We start from the raw sequence: 22152 nt of genomic DNA on the forward strand, positions 1-22152 counted from the left end.
ACATTAGGATAATAGGGATGCAAAAGACAATGTGATTATGTAAAGCAGTTACAAGTAGGAGTTTGCAGGTTTTAAACCAGATTTCTAAATTGTCCAAAAGGCACAATTGAGTTGATTTTAAGAACGTTCTGTAATTTGGTCCGGGAGTTGGGTGCACTAAAACTAAAAGCAGTTTTTTCCAAGTTCATACCAAGCTCGTATATTAGAGGCACCTATTGTTATGTTTATCACAACCTGATCTCACAGAATTCTGTGAAATGAACACGGCCCCTTAAGTTAAGGAAAAGGTTGTGGGTGGCCACACAGATTTTTCACACATTCTGGGCCACCACCACGTAATGAGCTGTTAACAGTTTGTGCTCATTTCACAGAATTCTGTGTGACCAGGCTGGTTTATCGGCAAAATCAAAAAGGACAGCATGGAGTCCTTTCTTTGCTGACATACTGTATATAATCAATATTAGCTATACTTCATCTGATAAACACCTTTCAAACCTATTGTGGATAGCCAAATAATCGTATATCGTCCCTAGTCTCACTTTTGCCAGACCTTCACGGCGCAGCAGAGGAGGGTCTGAGCTAAGCACCGGGAAAAGCCGCGGTGCCTCTGCAAAATAGCTTTTGGAAGGAACTTGTGTTCAAAAGTAGTTTTAGTCGTGCGAGAAAATACTCCGATTGGACAGATAGTCTAGCTAGCTGTCTGGATTTACCCTGCAGAGATCTGAGGAGCAGTTAACCATAGTCCTCACAAATCCACCGGAGGTTAGAACGCCAACACAAAGGAAGAGGAAGGTAACTGGACATCTGGCTGAAATTGTGTGTGTGTGTGTGTGTGTGTGTGTGTGTGTGTGTGTGTGTGTGTGTGTGTGTGTGTGTGTGTGTGTGTGTGTGTGTGTGTGTGTGTGTGTGTGTGTGTGTGTGTGTGTGTGTGTGTGTGTGTGTGTGTGTGTGGGTGTGTGACACATGCCTTTGGTGTGGGAGATCTGGGTTCAATTCCCACTGCGATACATCAACCAATGTGTCCCTGAGTAAGACATTTAACCCCTAGTTGCTCCTCTGACATATGTAGCCATTTGTAAGTCGTTTTGGATAAAAGCGTCAGCTAAATGACATCTAATGTAATGTAATGAGTAAAGACCGGCGGAATTTCCGACTGCAACGAAGTGGAACGTCGTGTATGTAGACTAAACGCTCCCTAACTTCAGTTCTGTCATCCACCTTTCCCTCTCTACGTTTTTATCTCTCTCTCTGTTTAGAATGTTTTACATTCAATTAACACGCGTTCTGTGGCATCCTTACGAATACATCACATTGAATAAATCTGGAGGAAAAACAACATTTTGGAGTCAGGTCTTGAAATCCAAGGCTTAACTTCCCACTCACCGAGGGCTGCGGGTACAGTAGACTGGCAGCAACAAGGTGTCTTTGAGGCTTCTAAAAGCTCCCAGTGATCCTCGTCTCTGCTATTTTTACCCTACGGTGTGTTTGCACTACATTACAGCTCTGGACTGAACTCTGCGTCCTTGGGGCCTACACTGGTTTCATTAATCTGAATTCAAATTGTGTGAGTGAGTTGATTTGCCAAATGCAATAAAACCTCCAGAGGGAATGATTGGATGTGGCCACAAACATGGTCAGATACCATCTAAATACAGGGAAGGAAACTAGTTTCCTTACCCAGTAATACTCTTTCCTCCTCATTATGTATGACCGAGCCAAAGCCTGGCTCGCAGTTAGACGCTGAGTCAGAGATCAGAACTGAGGATGATGAAAAGGATGTGCAGATCTGGGGTTGGAACTGTGGATGAATGACTCAAAGTCAACCTCAGCACTAATGGAGGGTCACTGTAATGGCTGTCTGTGTGTGTGTGTGTTTGTGTCTGTTGTCATGCATCTGTATTTTAGGGGATGAAATGTCCCCACAAGGATAGAGAACCGGGAAAAAAATCAATCTTCTACAGTCAAAGACTTTGATGGTGATCTTTTGCATTTGAGTTTAAAGTTTCCGTAAGAGTAAGATTTAAATTCTGGAAGATTTTTTTGGGAAATGAGCCTACTTTGTGGTAAGATTTGATTTGTTTCTCCTTCATCTCTTTTCACTCTGATCTACATTTTATTCACGTTTATGTACAGTACGTTTTCATACTTTTCCATCTCGACATGGTTTTAATTCAAACTAATTTCATTTTTAAGACGCAGGTAGATAGAATCAGGTGTGTCTACCCCGATTTCACAAAAAAAAAGATTTGGATGTGTCAGCATGGTGGGCAGGACAAACACACAGTCAGGGGAAAACTCAAGTAAACTTGTGTTACCTCCTCTCCGAGTTTAATGACAACTAATAACAGGAATGACAAGTTGATGTGCATCTCTTTCCAGTCTATCTGCTGGTCTAATATACACATATACCCCCTCCCCCCCCAAAAAGTATCATCCATGGTCTCATTCTTTCAGTCATTACCCAGAACTTGTGATCACGTGGACACAAAGGAAGATTTATTGATTGATTGATTGATTGATTGATTGATTGATTGATTGATTGATTGATTGATTGATTGACAGAAACCTTGACTTTTGCATGACCGGTGACTCTCCTTTTAAAGGAGGGAAAGTCATCAGTCCTTGTAGGACAACCAACAGTTATAGTGTGGAGATTTTAGTCAGGGTTTTTCCCCCAGGAAAGTTGTTTAGCTCGGTTGTCTTTTTTTCGTTGAGTGTCCTGCTCCACACTGATGGCAGCATTAATTGCCCAATAGTATCTGAGATAACATGCTCATGGACGGACTCTTGCAATTGAGAATTTAAAAAAGCTATAAGACAGATTCCATACATTATTCTACATTAAGTCAGTGCTAAAAGCTAAACGGAGATTTGAAAATATCACTACGTCTAAGTTTCCATCACAGCTGCCTCATTTTAATGTTAACTGTAGTTTAAAAAATGTCTTTAAAGAACATTAAAAAAATTATATTGCTTAGTTGCTTAAGCCTGGATCATACCTGTCTGGATTGTTTCACCAGCGGCAGATATCCTGCTAACCCCACAATCCACTGGATTAGTTGAGTGTGTGTGTGTGTGTGTGTGTGTGTGTGTGTGTGTGTGTGTGTGTGTGTGTCGGAACACAGCGGCAGCCACTGGCAGCGGCTTGAAAGAAACGTGGAACCTTTCACCCACAGCAAAGAAGCCACGCAGCTGTCTGAGCGTTGCTCTGGTGTAAAACCATCAGACCAGAGTGCAACTACTGTGGATACAGGTTGAAGTGTGTGTATTAGTGTGTCTGTGTGTGTGTTTTAGTGTGTGTGTGTGTGTGTGTGTGTGTGTGTGTGTGGGGGGGGAAACTGGATAAGTCATTCTGGGTTTAAAGGCAAAGGGATTTAGAGGAGGCTTTATTCTTTTTGTCTCTGTCTATCTTTGGAGGCTGCATGTGAGCATGGCTGGAGACAGGATTTAAGTGGGGTTGCACAAAGGGACCAATAATCAGGCGGGGGGGGGGGGGGCATTTTAATAGAATACAGCATACAAAAAAATCAGCTTAGAAATATAGGAAATATTGGATAGAACAACATAATGCAATTCTGCTAAATAAAACATCCCATTCATTATTAGTTTGACTTGTTTTCATTTTAAACAAATTGTATCAGAATACAATACACATTTTCTATAGACTCAGTCTGCCATTTAAATTAAAAAAAACTTAAACATTTATTAAATGGAAACATGAAATGGTCATGTGACAAGGGCTGGGAAGATTGGCAGAACAGGCAGCCAAGAGACAGTACTCTGATCCAATGGAAACCATCATATTTCAAGGGGGGGCAGTGCCACCCCATGCCCCCCTTCTAGCCCCGCCCCTGACAGACATCACAGTATGTCATTTCTAGGTAAAAAAAAAAAAAAAAAAAAAAAAGCCTTTAAAAATTGTAGCAAATTCTTTCTTGCTGTCTTTTGAGAGCACGCTGTAAAACCTTCAGGACGCAGGTTTAAAAACGGAGAGATCAGTTGCCAAATAATGAGTGGAAACCTTAGTCACTTTGTTCTCTTCTGCTTCTCCTTGTTTAACTTCTCTCTCTTCTCTTCTGGGTAAAGTGCACAAGCACATGGGAGCAGAGAGAAACTTTGACTGCTCTGAGGGAAAGTCACAGCAGTTTGTCATTATCTTGTCTGTGGCGCAACATTATAATTACACGCCTCCTTTTCTCTTTGAGATGCACTGGCACACACACACACACACACACACACACACACACACGCACGCTCAGACACACACTGGTGTCTATGCACAAGTGGCGTAATGCACACATGCGTACAAAGGCACATAATATGTGGTCTTCAGATGAACAGCAGCACAAGTACACACATGTCACACATAATTGGGATATATTTACAATGACTTTCTTCTTCTGTCCTGTTTTTCACAGCACACTTCTTAAGGTACAGGCTGTTCTCATGAACTGTTCATTCGTACAGTATATAGCAACGAAAGGTAATCCACTGGAATCCACGCGTTCATTACTGTATGCGGCACAATTACTCAATCAATAGAGCAAAGCCAGTTGAGGTGGTTGGGGCATCTGGTAAGGATGCCCCCTGGGCGCCTCCCTAGGGAGGTGTTCCAGGCACGTCCAGCTGGGAGGAGGCCTCGGGGAAGACCCAGGACTAGGTGGAGGGATTATATCTCCAACCTGGCCTGGGAACACCTCGGGATCCCCCAGTCGGACCTGGTTGCTGTGGATTGGGAAAGGGAAGTTTCGAGTCCCCTGCTGGAGCTGCTCCCCCCGCAACCTGACACCGGATAAGCGGATGAAGATGGATGGATGGATGGACGGAATAGAGCAAAGCGCAGCGTAGGGAGGATGGGGTGGTTCCTAAAACACGGGGCTTTTAAGTGGGAGAGCAGCGTTCGTGTCCAGAAGAAGTTAAGGGCACAACACAAGACTTTCACCCAGGAAACGAGGGTTTGTGTCCCGCGGGTACTACTTGAAGGGAACTGGTGTTTTACCCCAAACCACAATCTTTTTTTCTAATCTTAACTACTTGTTTTGCTGCCTAAAAAGTCCCCTTCTGTCAGCTAAACTTAACGGCAACGGCCGCTAAACGGGCCAGGACCTGAAGGCACCTGTGGCTCAGGTAGTAGAGTGGTTGTCTAGCAATTGGGAGGTTGGTGGTTCAATCACTGGTGCTGCAGTCCCAGGTCAAAGTGTCCTTGGACGAGACACTGAACCCCAAATTGCTACGCAGTTTAGTTGATATCCACGACGTTCCACTTCTGGGATTACTCTGGTGCCGCTGGATATCCTTCCTTTCAGAGTTTTCTGTTGCACGAGCGAAATAACTATTGAACGTTCCCGTTTCACCAGACCAAGTTCCTTCCCGAGGCTATTTTACAGAGGCGCCGTTGCTCCGTGCGGTTGCTTAGCGCCACCCAAGACGATTGTGATTGGTTTCAAGAAATGCCTATAATCTAAAGCACGTTTTTCTCCCATCCCGGAATGCCATGTGGCCAGACCCTCCTCCGCAGCGCTGTGGAGGAATGTCTGGCAATGCGAGACTACTCCCGATGCTGCGCCATCGGTGCGTGAATGTTCATCTGATGAGCAGGTGGCACCTTGTTCGGCAGCTTCGGCCACAGTGTGTGAATGTGTGTGAATGGTTCCTGTACTGTGTAAAAGTTCTTTGAGTAGTTGTTAAGACTACAAACGCGCTATATAAATACTAGTCACCTTTTCTCGGCTAAATGTAACCGTAAAGACACGCTAACTGACATGTGAGCGGCCTTTACGCGACTAGCCGGCACTCGCTGTAATTTTTGCAGGATATCGTACGCATTGTTGCGCATTTTCGTACAATATCATATCATACCCATTCATTTTTATTTGTATTATTGTATTTCCTTGGTTTACACACATGCACAAAATGCAGATTGATATACACATAATCAATCAAATATGTGATGGAAAGATGAAAGAAACTAACTCAGAGGGCCTAATCTGGGCACTTCCCAAATGCATAGTTTGCATTATCCAATTACTTTGTAGGATAGAAAGAAAAACTGAAATAGTGCGAGAGTACAAATGTCAAAAGCAAAATAATATTAGGAATTAGTCCCAGGCAGGTTAGCCTTCCCCTGGGAAGCAGGCATGATGCTGGGCTCAGGTTACAGGTTTAATAGGAGCGTGGGACAGGGAGAATCAGGCTCCCACCCCCGTGTCGGATGTCCTGCAGATCTACCCTGAGGTGACCACAGCAGAGTTGTTTATGTGGTAAGTGTGTTTATGCGTACATACTTCTGCATCAGCAGTCAGCTGCAAGCCCGTGTTTAAACCTTTCATTTACATTTGTTGTATCAAAGTTGCATTATGATGCATCTTGTGGTTGTGCAGCTGTGAGAGGGAGGGTTTGGAAATTTTCTTTACAGGCAGATGGTGCATTCGAGGACACACCAGAGTCAGAGAGTTGGTACTGGGCTGCTGAAAAGCAATCCATTCAGAGGCTACTTTGTCAGAAAATCGGATCCAGGTGGTTAAACAAATAATTACTAGATGTCACGGACAGGATCAGTTAAAGGACAGGCCATGCTCTCAACTGCCTCCCCACACTGTGGAAATATGACATAGAAACTAAAAGGTGATGCAATGTCTGCAAAGACTACTGAAATAAAATGAAAGCGTTTGTAGTTAACAGGCTAAAGTATGCTGTGCCAGTATGGTTTATTAAGTGTTTGTGAGCAAGATGTTGGATCAAAGAGCCTGTTGATAGTGAATAGGGTTGGGTACCGAACCCGGTACTTTTACCGGTACAGACCGAATCACGTTGAGTATTGGTTCACTAAAAATCAAACGGTGCCAACATAAAACACAGCGCTTTCAAGGCGGAAAACAAAATACTTTCACCCGTTCCTCTGGAGGGTTTTAATCCAAACCACCATCTTTTTCCTGAACTTGACGAGTTGTTTTGGTTCCTAAACTTCACTGTCATGATGCTCACTTTTTCTGGCTAAACTAGGGTGACCAGATTTCCTGGAGCTAAAACCGGGACACCTTGCGCGTGACCGTAGTGTGTTTGTGCACGCACACGCTTTTTAACGTGAACATGTGCCAGCCCTGTTCAGACACAGACACAGACAGTAACTTCATTATTTTGATCCTAGGCTCCTCGTCTAATAATAAGTGTTTTTTTCCTGTGAAATTAACAAAATTGCAGTAACAGCCTTTTTCAGTTTAGTGTGAGATTTATGTTGAGATTTTTTCTAAAAAAGATTTTTTGAAGTGTTATTTATTCCAATAACAGCACAATAATTAAAATGATTTATTGAACATTTTGAGCATTAAACACTTAATTTCCTGCATTCTGGTGAATTTTTATGCACCTATTTCTACCTTTTTCTGAATCAATGTATGCTGCAAATATCTTTATTTAAAGAGAAACAGATTACAATCCAAATATAAAAACATAATGGAATATATTGCAGTAAGGCTGTCAGGCATTCTGTATTGCTTTCAACTATTTATTCTCCTTTGGATGGACTTTTCTAATTATATCTGAGTCAGCACACATGTAGCCTAAAGGCATCATTTACTCGTAACCTCCTGTTTTGCGTCTTTTGTTGGTTAAGTAACCTCCTTAATGTGCATATGACAATTATTCACCTCATGATACATTCATTTTAATTTATTAATAAACCCCTGGACTGTAATATTTCAGATGTTTGAGCAAGATTTACTGCTCTTGTCCAAAACTTTGTGCACATTCAAAGTATATAAACACAGGAGTGTTCTCTGTGATTTGGAGGAGTCGTGATATTTTGAGAAAAATAAAGTGATAATAGGCTATTACAATAATAAATTCACAAGCTATATTTCAGAAAATAATCTATACCTGCACCATAGTCTGCTGTGCATTACGTGATAGTAGATCTCAGACCTTCTGACAGACACAGAGCCCCGTTTGGGTCTCTGGTCTCTGAATGAGACAAATTGTTTAGCTATGGAAGTGGCTGTACGCTGCTCTACGTCGGAGGTGGAAACGCGAAACTAAAGTATACACGGAGCACAAACGCAACACATCTGCCGCAGCATGGCCACAGCTGAGCGCATCCATGAACCTGAAGCTGCCCTGCATTTTACAGAGAGAGTGGACACTAAGAGACCCACAGGTCTGCTTCAGAGCTCCGTGTGTCTGAGTCGGAACCGTAGACTGGAAACGTCAAGTCACGGGAACTTCAAACTAAATCATTAGTATTGCGCTCCTAAACTTTGTGTTGATGGCATCACTGTATTAGACTGATTTGGCTAGGATTCCTCCGAAAACTTCACCCGGCTTTCACAGCTTTCCTCACGGAGGCAAAATTACGAATCCCACTATGGCCCGCCCTACGAAGCAGCTCGATTGGTTGGGGTTAGGCATTTCACCTGGAGTGGTTAAGGTTAGGGTTAGGGGATTGGTCAGGGGATAGGACCTGTACATGTAAGCATGGACGCCTGGCCAATAGTAGTGTGTGAACGCTATTGAAGGGCGGGTCTTGGCGTGGCCATAGTGGGATTCGTAATATCGCCTCACGGAGAGACGGTTGCTAGGTGATAGGCAACAAATACAGCATGGTCGGACCCCGCACGTAGCTGCCCGTTCTATTCGCCTCGGAAAAATAAATGGACAAAGTTACATTCGGGGCTACACTCAAAACATTCGGGGCTGAAGACACGGCAAAATCGGCTGACGCCGCTCCTGGTGTAAACCGGGAAATTTTAGCGTCCCGACAGGCTTTTGTCGGGACTCGGGACAAGCAATTAAAAATCGGGACTGTCCCGGTCAAACCGGGACGTCTGGTCACCCTAGGCTAAACTCCACTACCACGGCCCCTGAAAGGAGCGTCATCTGGCGGTGCCTGTAGCCGGCTCACAGTCACCTGTTGGCGGATAAACAACTGCCGCTGGTAGCCGGAGTCCTGGAGCTCTGGTGCGGCTAAATACAACCAGCAACTGCTGCTCGGATTTGATCTTTCTACGGCACTAAAGACTGTTGAGACATGTTACAGCGCTTTACTTAGTTTAAAATACTTCTATTGTAGGTATATAATTAATATATGGTCTAGTCCAGTGGTTCCCAACCTGGGGTCTGGGCACCCCTCAGGGGGCGGCAAAGATCACAGGGGGTGTGCAAGTCTTTATCTGGTTTGAGGTTGAGGTAAAAACACACGTTAAAAAAATTATGATATACACTACAGGTGTATAATGTACAAAAAATTGTATAAAACGTATACATAAGTAGAGGGGGGGGCTGCCAAGGAAAAAAGGTTGGGAACCACTGGTCTAGGCTATTGGTGAAGTAGATGATCACTTTGGGGGATACATTTTGTCCCAACCGGAGATAAAAATAATTCAGAAGAAGCAAGGATATATAGACCAGAAAGGGGGAAATCCTCCGCCTCCGCCCCAACCCCCACCCCCCGGCATATCGCACCCTGGGTAAATTTAATGTTACGCAGTCAGGGTTGGGTTTGAGGAAACCGCCAAACTTTGGGTTGAGAATCGACTGTATTTAGACTCTACCAGTATAGTTATTTAAATGCAAGGCAGAAGCAATATTTAACTCGAATAATTAGTGCTTTTCATTTTGAACATTTTCCATCAGAAAGGTTTTTTTTTTCTGCCCCGAGACTTTGTGCTTCCTCCCAGACTTTTATCCCGGTCTACAGTTAGACCTTCACGGGGCACTAAAACTCTCCATTAAAGCCCGCTCTTGAAATTCTTGTGAAATTGTCTGTTAACAGCTCCTTTAGGCTAGGTGAGGCCTCAGGGCTTTACTGCAGCTTTTACAGACAACCATCTCTGAAATGCCTAGAGGACAATAACAGCCACACTCCCATCATATTTTTGGTAGGCAACACTGACTCTTGTATATACGTTTATGACTTTGCTGAAAGGGAAATACTGCAATGGAGCAAACGATTACATTCTTATTATTATTATTATTATTATTAGCATTAATTGGTAGTGGGAATCAAACAGAAACCCTGCAGCAAATAGCATCACATTGTGTGTATATGTCTCGGTGTGTGTGTGTGTGTTTGGCCCTGGCAGGGAAGCCCAGAGCTTTCAGCAGCTTTCAGTGAGTAAATGCCATAAACGTATTCTTTGTAAATCTTAACAATCATTCCCCGAAAGAACTTTGTAGCATGATCCAAATTGTCTTAAAAACTTTCAGCCATTGAGCCATTTTCAGCATGTAGCTCGCTAGCTCGAAGTTTGTTGTTGTTTCCCGAAACGAAGGGAGTTTTGCAAGGCGAGGGACATCCGGCGAAACATCGGACGGGGCCGATTATCCGGTATATAGTCTTTTAATGTCCGTCACTAATCAGTCTGTCTCTGCCATACTGTCTGATTTGATCTGTTTCTGTTTCTGTATTTATCATATCTATTTATATAAATATAAATGTATTATATTTATATACACCAATCACCAAGACAAATTCCACGTAGGTATAACTTACTGTGGCAATAAACCCTTTTCTGATTCAGATTCTTCAGATCATTCAAGTTTTAATGAAGGTCTCCTGGTGATGGTGATGATGATGATTACGATGCACTTCTTTATCCCAACCAAACCATATTCACCCCATTATTTCCAAGAGGTTACTTTATGTGCCGTGAATACATTTACCCCGATCCCTCCTTCAGAGCTGCTCAGTAGTTGTTCTGAGCCCTTTTCCAGGTATGAATGTGTGGAGCTGCATGAATATGAAGCAGGGCATTTTTTTAATGTTTGCTGAAAAAGAGCATGTGTTCTCAGTAGGTTCCCTGGGTAAAGAAGCGTTTACTCTGGTCTTTTTCGTGTCGCATTGTGTACAGGTGGTCACGGCGAGGGCCCGGTCCCGCCTGGTCCCCCCCCTCTGCTGCTCCGACTTCTCATAAATGACTTTATGGAAAGTTAATGTGCCACCGGCCTCAGTGGAAAGGATGAACCTGCCTCATAAACTGACAGCTTTGTCAAGGTTTTAAAGAAGGGCCTCGCCTTGTTGGCTTTTACAGAGACTCAGGTGAAGTGTGTGTGTGTGTGTGTGTGTGTGTGTGTGTGTGTGTGTGTGTGTGTGTGTGTGTGTGTGTGTGTGTGTGTGTGTGTGTGTGTGTAGTACAGTTGTGGTACACTGGCAGCTTTATTCCTGCCTGCTCTATGAATCCCAGTCTGTAAGCAGAGAGGGTCAGCGAGACAGACTGCCTTCAGTGCTCAGTGTGTGAGTGTGTGTGTGTGTGTGTGTGTGTGTGTGTGTGTGTGTGTGTGTGTGCGTGAGTGCGTGCGTGCGTGTGCGTGCGTGTATGAGAGAGAAAGAGAACTCTGATGAATACTATTGATCTTTGTTTAGATGACTTCGCAGCCAGCAAAAAGAGATAGAAGCTGATGCACAAACAGAAGACGAGGAGTGCAGACGGATCACGTTTGAGGAGACAAAATGGAAGAGTAGTTTAGCAGAAAGAAAAAAAAAAAAAAAAAAAAAAGCCTTCCTCCAACATTACCAACATTGAACCGAAGTGAGGAGAATTTCTGCTGCAGCACTTTGTTTTCACCTGATTCACTTTGACCGTCCGGAGGCATCAATTTAGCAATTCTCGCCTGTATCCAGAGACAAAGTGTATATACTTGAGAAGCAGCACCATAATAGCCTCACAAAAAAAAAAAAAAAACACTGCACAGGGCTGCACAGTTAATTGAGGAAATGTCTAAATAGCAGTATCGACTGCTGCAGCGTTTAAATTGCAATATGAAGCAGTATTTCTTAGAGGAAAAGATGTTTCAGGCATCTTCTCTAAACAAAGTGCTCTGATGCTCTGCAGAATCCCTGGGCTACAAATCACAACGCATTAGCATCTAATTTTGCTCCAAGACAGTATTCAGACATTTCCCAAGTTCTGAGGAATACATTATCAACAGAATGTTGTTTCCGTATGTATGGTAATTCAAAGTGCAAATGTAACATTCTCAAGATTTATGTCAATATCAGTTTTTGGTCACTTTAGAGCCCCAATTCTTAGTCTATGAATGATTCTACAGTGTATAGTGATCCCACCATGGCCAGATTAACCTGTTACAGGGCCTCGGGCCCCCTACTGAAACCCTTGCACCCCTTTTCCCCCGTTTGCACTGTACCCTGTACTGGGTTTTTTCCTGGATCAGTCTAGGCCTTTTAGGGTTGGGTTGGGGGGAGGGGGTGTACTTTACACGGCAGTAAGCATGATCGGTCCGCATACAGTAAAGGCAATGGGTCTGTGTTACCTTATTTGACAGGAATCTAAGCATGTTCCTAGCCTGGTTGACACTAGACCCTTCTCAGTTGTAACTGAGAGTGGGGGGGTCTGGGAAAGGTTCATTGACAGTTCATTTCCAAAGGGGCGTCACCAACGGACGCCACTCAAATGACGCTGGGCCGGGCGCCACTCAAATGACGCTGGGCCGGGCGCCATTGGATAGTCCTTCAACCAATCAGACCAACGATACGGGTGACGCTGCACTTCGGTAGCCGTCATGTTGAATGTAAACAAAAAGCTGCTCGCCGTCGCTGCGCTATCGTCGTCGCGTAAAGCCCGCCTCAACGGTTGTGATTGGTGTAAAGCCCGCCTCAACAGTTGTGATTGGTGTAGAGCCCGCCTCAACGGTTGTGATTGGTGTAAAGCCCGCCTCAACAGTTGTGATTGGTGTAGAGCCCGCCTCAACAGTTGTGATTGGTGTAAAGCCCGCCTCAACAGTTGTGATTGGTGTAGAGCCCGCCTCAACAGTTGTGATTGGTGTAAAGCCCGCCTCAACAGTTGTGATTGGTGTAGAGCCCGCCTCAACGGTTGTGATTGGTGTAAAGCCCGCCTCAACAGTTGTGATTGGTGTAAAGCCCTCCTCAACAGTTGTGATTGGTGTAAAGCCCGCCTCAACGGTTGTGATTGGTGTAAAGCCCGCCTCAACGGTTGTGATTGGTGTAAAGCCCGCCTCAACGGTTGTGATTGGTTTAAAGCCCGCCTCATCGGTTGTGATTGGTGTAAAGCCCGCCTCATCGGTTGTGATTGGTGTAGAGCCCGCCTCAACGGTTGTGATTTGTGTAAAGCCCGCCTCAACGGTTGTGATTGGTGTAAAGCCCGCCTCATCGGTTGTGATTGGTGCCTCGATTTTGGGGACATTGGAAATGGGTTTGAATGGGCTCTTCACCAGACTGACTTGCAGATCAAATCTCAAATTTGCCAGAAGTTCGTCAGGGTTTACCCAGGCTAGCATGTTCCTGTTATTTCAGACAATTTGATAAACATAAATGTATATTAGGATGACCAAACGTCCTCTTTTGCCCGGACATGTCCACTTTTTACCTACTGTCCGGGGCGTCCGGGGGGGTTTTATAAATTCATTAAAATGTCCGGTTTTCACTGTTTTTCATGGGACCATTAAGCGTGTACTTAAATTGACTGGCACTTTGCTCAACACAATACTACGGTAGGCTACTTTGTTGTGTGACGTAATTCCCGAGAGGCTGCCTTGTGATACATATACACATACACAGGGACCAGGGCAGACAGACAGGGACCGGGGCAGACAGACAGGGACCGGGGCAGACAGACAGGGACCAGGGCAGACAGACAGGGACCAGGGCAGACAGACAGGGACCAGGGCAGACAGACAGGGACCGGGGCAGACAGACAGGGACCAGGGCAGACAGCGGAACAGCATTACACACAAAATGCCGAAGCGTTTCCTGCTAAAGATTTCCCACCGTGGTCAGAAAACACAGGGGAGACACTTTGTTTCTCTCACTAGGACTCTAGAGTCGGTAGGACTCGCTCGCTGTCACTCTCACTTCTCCCCCGCTCTATATCACCCACTCCCCCCCCACACACACACACACACACGCCGTCTCGACGCACACACTAGCGCACAAGTATAAACATCAGTCCACTTACAACCATAAAACAAGACTAGTGCAGCTTCACAGTTGAACTGCAAAAAAAATGTCCCACATACCGTCCCGGTCGGGACCGGACAAGTGGGAGGCGGAGTGCACCGTGTGCAAAGCTGGCACATATGTTTCAGTGTCTTTATTATTTATCTTATTACATTGAAAAGGTATTAAGAGATATTTTGTTGAAGCTGGATTTTCTAACACAGAAGAGGTCATATTTAGAACATTATTTCATATTATTTATTTATTTTAAAAGAGAGCTATTATTTTGTTATATGTTGTTACAGATTTTATTTTATTACAGAAGTTATTTTTGCACAATTGAGGCATAATAAAGCATGTTCATTAACCTCTGAGAATCACCACTGTCTGGATTTGTCTCGAGGCCAGGCCGAGTGTCCTCTTTTTTGGAAATCAAAATATGGTCACCCTAATGTATATTATGCTTGAGTAAACAAAACACCCAATTTACAAAACTAGTTAAAAAAAAAACATTTAAATAAATCACAGGATAGCAGAGATGTTCTAAGTATGTTTTTCCTTATGACAGCCTGATTTTAATAACTATGTACTCGGTACATTAGTTCCAGTAAAACAGAAAAGATAACAATGCACAAATGGTATTGTCCAGCATGCTCTGCAGATATGTTGGATCTTTGTTAGCCGCACTGCCCAGACCCCATCAGTTCCCCCAGGTCTCGGTCATGGTGCAACATTAAATGCAGACAAAAAAAATGAAGACTAAATCAACCATACAAAACTAAAATCAAGATGACATAAATGCACACCCAAAACATTATTATTATTAAAACACACTTTAACCAGGACAGAAACCATGTAGAACATGTTTTTTTCCCATGAGCCTTTGCACCACTTCAGCCAAGAACAGTTCCAATGACTCCGCCCCTCCCATACAGGAACTTACCATCCTTAGTTGCCAGATGACGGCCTAGTACCGAAACGTACTACTAATATTTCATTTATTTTTTGCAAGTTAGACAAGTTAGTGTTTTGACTTACTTATCCTCTTTCGACCCATCTGTCTCACATTATAGGTGTGCAAAGTATTTTTCTGTACTAGAAAAACTTTCAAAATATTAACAATAATCTGGTGGCCCCCCCTGCAGTAACTCTGAGGACCGCCTAGGTAGCCCCGGACCCCCTGTTGAAGATATCTGCTCTATAGCGCTACTAGTAGTCCAAAGATCTTCAGGGTACCTTCAAGAACAGTGTAAATAGCCAATTACAGCATTCAAACACCACTTTATCATGTCATCATGTATAAACTAAAATAATGAGTTCGTAAAGACGCTTTACAGTAGCTGATAATGGATCTATTTTACTGAAAATTATACTTTCATGGGAGCTTTTAAGGCCCTTGGGGATGCAGGATGCCAGTATAGTTGCCCAGTTCCTTCAATTCCTTTCATTTGTAATCCCCTCCTAGCTTCCCTCCTCTATCTTTCTTTCTTTATTTGCAACCATCAGCATATCAGGAGGGAGCTATTCATTACCGCCATTGTGTGTCAGACTCTCGGATCATATTTCAAACTCAAAACAACTCTCAGTGAGAATCATACAGCCCCGGAGACGGAAATGAAGACTTGAAATGTGATAACACAATCCCCACGTCCCCGCCATCGGTTTCTCGCACATTCTGACGACAAATCCTCAGTGACAAGAAAAGAGCGCCGTCCGTGAATGTACAATGGGCTCGTCTCAACCGCCCACCCCGCCCCCCACCCCCTCTCGACGTGTGTAGATAAGAAAATGGAGAGTTTTCTTTTTGCGTATACGACGCTGATAATGATGTTTATGGCGAGATTAGGTTTGAACTATGCATAAGGATTTCCTTTGAGTTTTCGCCCAGTTTTGATGGACACGTTTCCCAGAGAGAATGGATGCAGTTGCTAAAAGAGAGGGCAGAGTCTTAAACACACACACACACACACACTCACGTCTACATCAATATATAGTATCGGTATGCTGTAACTCAAAGTAATTCATCATATCATTGTCATCATATACCGCAGCTGTACTGGGGGAAATTGCTGAGCTGAATCTTAAATGACCATATCATGCGGAGCTGCTAACTACTTTTATAGTGGTGGTTTTATGACTTTTGCTAGCTCCTATCCAATGCTGACCCACTAGTTTGTGTCCATGGGGGATTAGAGGGGTAATGTGCAGGCACATACGCATGTAATGGTATCTGCTCTCCCATGGGAACGGCCCGACACGGCCAGAGGTCAGTGATCTCCATCACGGCCCCGTCTCAGACTGTATCAACTTATCGCCTCTCTCATCTCCTACCCTCTCTCTCCCTCTCTCTCTCTCTCTTCCTCTCACCCTCACCCTTTCATCGAAACCGCACAAGTGACTCGACTGAGTTGCTTAAAGAGGAGATAAAATAGCAGAAAGTAATCCTGTGGAAAGAAGAAAGATAAGGAGAGGAACCGTGCGGCAGAGCAGGAGATGACAAGATTTCCTCCCTTCTCTCTCTCTCCCATGCTAATTACAGCACTTGTCCTCCTCGGGGACGGAGGGCCGCACGCCCGCTGTGGCATTTGTGTGAAGCATAGCTTGACGTCTCTGAGCAGATCGGAAAAAAAGGAGAGATTTTGATCAACAAAGAGCTGCTATTCTCTATGCACTGTTACGCCTTAGCGGGCTTTGATGTGTCGGCGTTAGCATGATTAGGAAGGAGTGTACAGCACACACAGAGAGAAGAAGTGTGTGTGTGTGTGTGTGTGTTGGGGGAGGAAGAGAAGTTCATAATCCATCATGCCTTGTCAGTTTAGACTTCCCTCAAAATGTTTTGAAGGACCGTTTCATATTACCGGGACAGGCGAACAAGGTTTGAAAAACAGGTTTAAGCAGAGGTAACAACATGGAGATGGGAAGTCGGTTTTCTTTCCAAGAAATAAAGAAACTACACTTTATCATGTGGACTTTCTTATGTGGAGATGGGAGATTTTGTGTGAATAAGATTCAAACAAGTTATTTGTTTTGCGAGATTCAAATATAGGGTGCTTTGTTGGAACAAGATATTACGTTGTGGGTGCAATCTTGTGGGAAAAAAACCTATTCTTTTGTTGGAACCAGATCTATATTTTGTTGCACACAGTTATTTCCGCGCAGGCCGATATCTATCTGCTGTGGGCACAGGTTGTCGAAACAAGATAGATATTTTACGCGCACAAGGCAATTTTTTGGAAGCAAAATCCATATGTTTTGCAGGTAGTTATTCTAGTGGGAATAGGTTATTTAAAAGTCACATTGTTTGCACAGGAATGAAAATACCGTCTTTTCCGATCTCAACGCTGGCTGTTAGATTGCTTGCATCACTCGGATGAAGATGAAACTTTGTGTTGAATTACCGAAAGAGAGAATGCGTGGCTAAAGCTATTAGAACATGTTTCAAGACTGTACATAACAACCTCCAATAGGGGGGTAATCTTAACTGATCGCATTAACATGACTACTATCTTGAAATTCTTAACGAGAGTGTTTCTGTGTTGAATATTGTTGAAATGTGAACTCACAGGGGACAAACCCTTCCCCCCACCTCTTCACCCAATTGATTTTTATCAGAGATAAAGGCAGAGAGCATCGCCATGTGACCTGCTGCATCCCCACACGACTTCCCATTGGTGCTCACTGAGAAAGTAACAAGACTTTGAAACATGACTTTTAAAATACCTCTGATTTTACGGTCATGCGTTTCCTTCATGACTGCCTCAGTATGTTGTCATCAGATAAAAAAGGTGCAAAAGATTGGTTTGCGCCCGTGGTTTTTGTGCTGCAGCAAGCTGTGCACATGATGAATGCCCACCTGGAGACACGGTTAAAGAGCGACTCTAAAGAGAAATACATAGTAACCCTTTTAGTCAAGCTGTCTTCGTGTCTAGCGCTTGGTGGTGGTCCCTGAGTTATTTCAGGCACTCCATGTCAGCCCTGGCCACTAAAAGGCCACACTTGTTGTGAGTGGGATGGAGCAGTAAAGATGCAGGCCACAGTACAATCAATTTACATTTGGCAAGGAAACCGGGGAACTGCCCTGGAGGGGAATTCGGACCCAAAGGAAAAACAATCAACAGGCTTATGAAAACACTCCTGGCCTTCAGATGCAAAGCCCCTCCGGCTGCTCTCTGCCTCAGACTCTTTTAATTCCTCCCCAGCCTCCTCCTTTCCCTCCTGCCATGGTCCACTTCAGCACAAGCGTCACGGTGAATATGAAATATGCCTCAGATGAATGATTGCTGACTGGATTTGCGCATATTGAACACTCAATATCTGTAATATCCTCCCATATCATTATCTTACTTCCTCCGTACCCATGGACTCATCTCGATCAAAGTCTGTGGAGCGACTCAGATAGGGGAAAAAGATAGAGTCAATAAAGAGATGAGTATGATAATAACAGCTGAGATTAATAACACTATCCATCTCTCTTCATCATTCCCTTTTTCTGCTTTGGTTCAGTTTAATTCATTTTAGAGTGCTTTATTGGCATGGTGAGATTTTACACTGCCAAGTAAGCTATACAGTAATATATGGAAAAAGGTATAAGGACAACAAAATACTACATAGACAGGAAGTAATTTTGTCACAAAATAATGTTAATATACAAAAACCAGGCTGGATAAAGTTATACCTCAAAGAGATCATTCTGTAAAGAAATACATTCTGTCCATACATGGAGATTTACAATGTACTGTGAAACCTATCAAATAGTATATTGGCTTTTTTTTAATTGCATAATACTGCCCAAACCTGGATAACAATGACATGCAAACCAATAGCCCCTTTTCAGATATATTTGCCAAATACCCAACACGCTAATTTGGCCACCAAGGCAACTAAGTTTGATGCCACAAATAGCATTTACTAGTTTCTGCTGGGTTCATTAGTCAGTGTGTAAATCAGAAGATATAGTCGACAGATCCTATTGTTACTGGGCTAACACCCTAAAATTAAAAAATAAATTAGAGCCAAAATATCAAGAAATGACCAATGTTTATTTCATTCTGATGAAATGGTTAAGCATCAAGTGCCGAATGTTTTATGTCAAGAGCTGAGTCTCTTTATATCCAGATAGTGATTGAAAGCCCTTTGCTTCAATTTCACAGCACGTCCCTCTCTCTCTCTCCCGCTCCCTTCTTCTCTGTCTAAACAGCCGGAGTTGTCTGGAGCAGCCGTCCTCCACCAGGCCAGGAGGGATCAGGTAGTGGATGCCTGTCGCGTCTACAGCGCGTCCAGCCGTAAGCGCAGAGTCCTGACCCCCGGAGACCTCAAACACCTTGTGGTGGACGAGGACCACGAGCTCATCTACTGCTACGTCCCCAAGGTGGCCTGCACCAACTGGAAGCGCGTCATGATGGTGCTCACAGGACGGGGCAAATACAGGTGAGTAAAGCACCTGGCAGACATGGCTTTAGAAAGGACTCAGGCCATTTATTCCCCTTTAAAAATATTGTACATTGCTCTGTGATTGACAAATTGGAAGCAAAATGCACAGGACATACGTTTGAGGATGTACTTAGATCCTTGCATGCTGACCCCATTGCACTGGAAGTTGATTCAAGGACATGAATGCATATTTTTTTCGTTTTGCTGTTGTTTCTTACTGTCCGTATGCCTCTCTTCCACAGTGACCCAATGGATATCCCTTCCAATGAAGCCCACATTCCTTCCAACCTGAAGACGCTAAACCAGTACAGTATTGCTGAGATCAACCACCGCCTCAAGAACTACCTCAAGTTCCTGTTTGTTCGCGAGCCCTTCGAGAGGCTGGTCTCGGCATATCGAAACAAGTTCACCCTCAAGTACAACTCGTCCTTCCACAAGCGCTTCGGCACCCGCATCATCCGCCGCTACCGCAAGAACGCCACGCAGGACGCCCTGCTCAACGGTGCTGATGTCAAATTCAAAGAGTTCGCGGAGTACCTGGTAGATCCGGCCACGCAGCGTGACGGCCCACTCAACGAGCACTGGCAGACCGTCTACCAGCTTTGTCACCCATGTCACATCCACTACGACCTAGTGGGCAAGTATGACACGCTGGAGGAAGACGCTAACTATGTGTTGCGGCTGGTGGGTGTTGGCGACTCCTTGCGCTTCCCGAGCTACGCCAAGTCCACTCGTACCACAGATGCCATGACGGCCCAGTTCTTCAGCAATATCAGCACTCAGCAGCAGATCCAACTCTACCAGCTTTACAAGTTGGACTTCCACATGTTCAACTACACCACACCCAGCTACCTCCGGCTGGACTAATGGAGGACAGGGCTGGGACTCTAAGAACTGCCTTGTTTACGGAGAGGCAACAATATGAGTGGATTTTTTTGAGGCAAACTTGATTTCTTTTTCTTTTTTTAAACTGTCGTCGTAACTTGCAGGCGTGGGGGTCTGAATTAGACATATATATAGGTGCTGAAAGAAAGAAAGGTAATGCGTGCTTGTCTGGGCATAAGGGGGAGAATGAACAATCAACTCTGTGATACAGGGAGCACTGATTGGATAAGAATGTGAGCTAAATGGACCAAATGCATGCAAAGACTAAAATGTGTGGGTGAAGCAGGTCTTCAAGGTGTTTTGAAAGGGGAACTGATCCTCAGAAGATGGACTTGAAGAGGGATTCTTCTGACGACGTTCCCTACACGTTTAAACAAACTGCTGGCAAATTAGGCTGCTTCAGATTCTACAAAGCAAACAGCGGCCTCGCACGCGCCCTGACCCCAACGCATCGTGGGAGCTAAGCTTATCCCCCACCTCCCACTGATCAATAGAGCAACTCCGTCAAATTGTAAAACACAATCCATGTCCTTCGCTGCACTGTCAGCGCGGTGTGTTAGCACCTATCAACCTTGCCCTCATTACTATATTTCAGAGGGAGACCGGCTCATCCCCGCCTGGTCAAGGACGCCCTGTAATAGATGGCTAATGACTTCGCTCTCAAGACCTCTACAACTGTAACTATGGTGGGATGGCCTTCGGCTAACAGTTTTAACCTAACAAGTTGTCAGTGGTTTATATCCTTACGACGTTGGCAGAAGGGATCTCTTGTGTTTACCTCGAGGACACGGAGAAAACGGAGACTCCTGCTGCAGCAGTAAAATGTTGGAAGTGTTTGATAAATCATTGCCTGTAACACCAAGCACCTTTAACACTTTGAGCTACAGGATGTGGTTAGAAAGGTACAGGATGTTCTCACGTGATTGGGCACACCAGCTGTGACAAGTCTGAGCGCAGAAAGTCTGAGCTGAAAGAAAGGAGACCGCCTGTGTGGTTGTGAAAGGGTTAGAGGCACCGGATCTCATGAACCCCGCCCTGCCGTGCCCCAACATCAGTGGACACACCCAGGGCCACACCCACAAAGCCCCCGCTCAGACGACCAAACATGTCTTTTAGTAAATTAATTAAGATCTTCATGCTTATTTTTTGTTTCTGTTGTCTTATGAAGCATTGCTGCGAGCAGCAATAAAAGAGGATTATTTAATTTGCTTTGTTGATTAAAGATTGAAAGATTGAATTGTTATTTTTTTTTGGCGATGATGAACATTTTAGGACTTTTGAAAGTCAAACTGTTGTTGTCTTTCTTCACACCTTGCCTCCGATACATTGTTAGTGCATCGCAGCTTTTTTTTTTTTTTTCATTTCTGAAGGGTGTACGGTACTTTTCAGCCCATGGCTTCGTCCTTCTGTGTCTGAGATTATCAGAGATTTATGAGTTGTTTTCCATTTCCCGTTGTCATACATTTGGTGCCAAAATGGCTGCGAGAGCCTCAGAGATCCACACTCTGTGTTCAGTACACATCATTACCGTAAGCAAATTCATGGAAAGACCCCCCACCCCCCAAACCACAACATGCAAAATGCAAACATAGCTCTCAGTGTACATATCAACAATCTATTGCCCTGCTCACAGAATCAGAGACTGTATCTCATACTGTAATGTGATTAATGTTAGTGATGCTAAGCAATGTCAAGGTTAATAACCGCACCCTCCATCACGCTGTGAATTGGATTACAGGCTGTTGTGTAAGCATTATACGGGAGAGAGAGAGAGAGAGAGAGAGAGAGAGAGAGAGAGAGAGAGAGAGAGTGTGTGTGTCATTTAATCTTTTATACCTCTATGTAAATTACAAACCACTCCGGCTTCAAAGTGAAAGAGATCTTTTTTGGAAAAGCTGCATCTCTTTGTTGCACTTGACTTAACCAGACAC

At 44.1% G+C, this 22152-nt stretch overlaps 1 protein-coding gene across 2 annotated transcripts in view; it reads left to right on the top strand.

Annotated features, from left to right (window-relative positions):
* chst11 (carbohydrate (chondroitin 4) sulfotransferase 11) overlaps positions 1–21315 on the top strand; it is a 92226-nt gene extending 70911 nt beyond the window's left edge. For both annotated transcript variants that reach the window (XM_028571053.1, XM_028571054.1), the window contains exons 3-4: positions 19104–19333; positions 19579–21315. In XM_028571053.1, the coding sequence (XP_028426854.1) occupies positions 19104–19333; positions 19579–20203 (855 nt within the window). In that variant the 3' untranslated portion in view covers positions 20204–21315. The remainder of the gene's footprint in view (positions 1–19103; positions 19334–19578) is intronic.
* Positions 21316–22152: the final 837 nt, after the last annotated feature.

The sequence above is a fragment of the Perca flavescens genome, chromosome 23 (genome assembly GCF_004354835.1).
Source record: "Perca flavescens isolate YP-PL-M2 chromosome 23, PFLA_1.0, whole genome shotgun sequence".
Classification (NCBI taxonomy): Eukaryota; Metazoa; Chordata; class Actinopteri; order Perciformes; family Percidae; genus Perca; species Perca flavescens.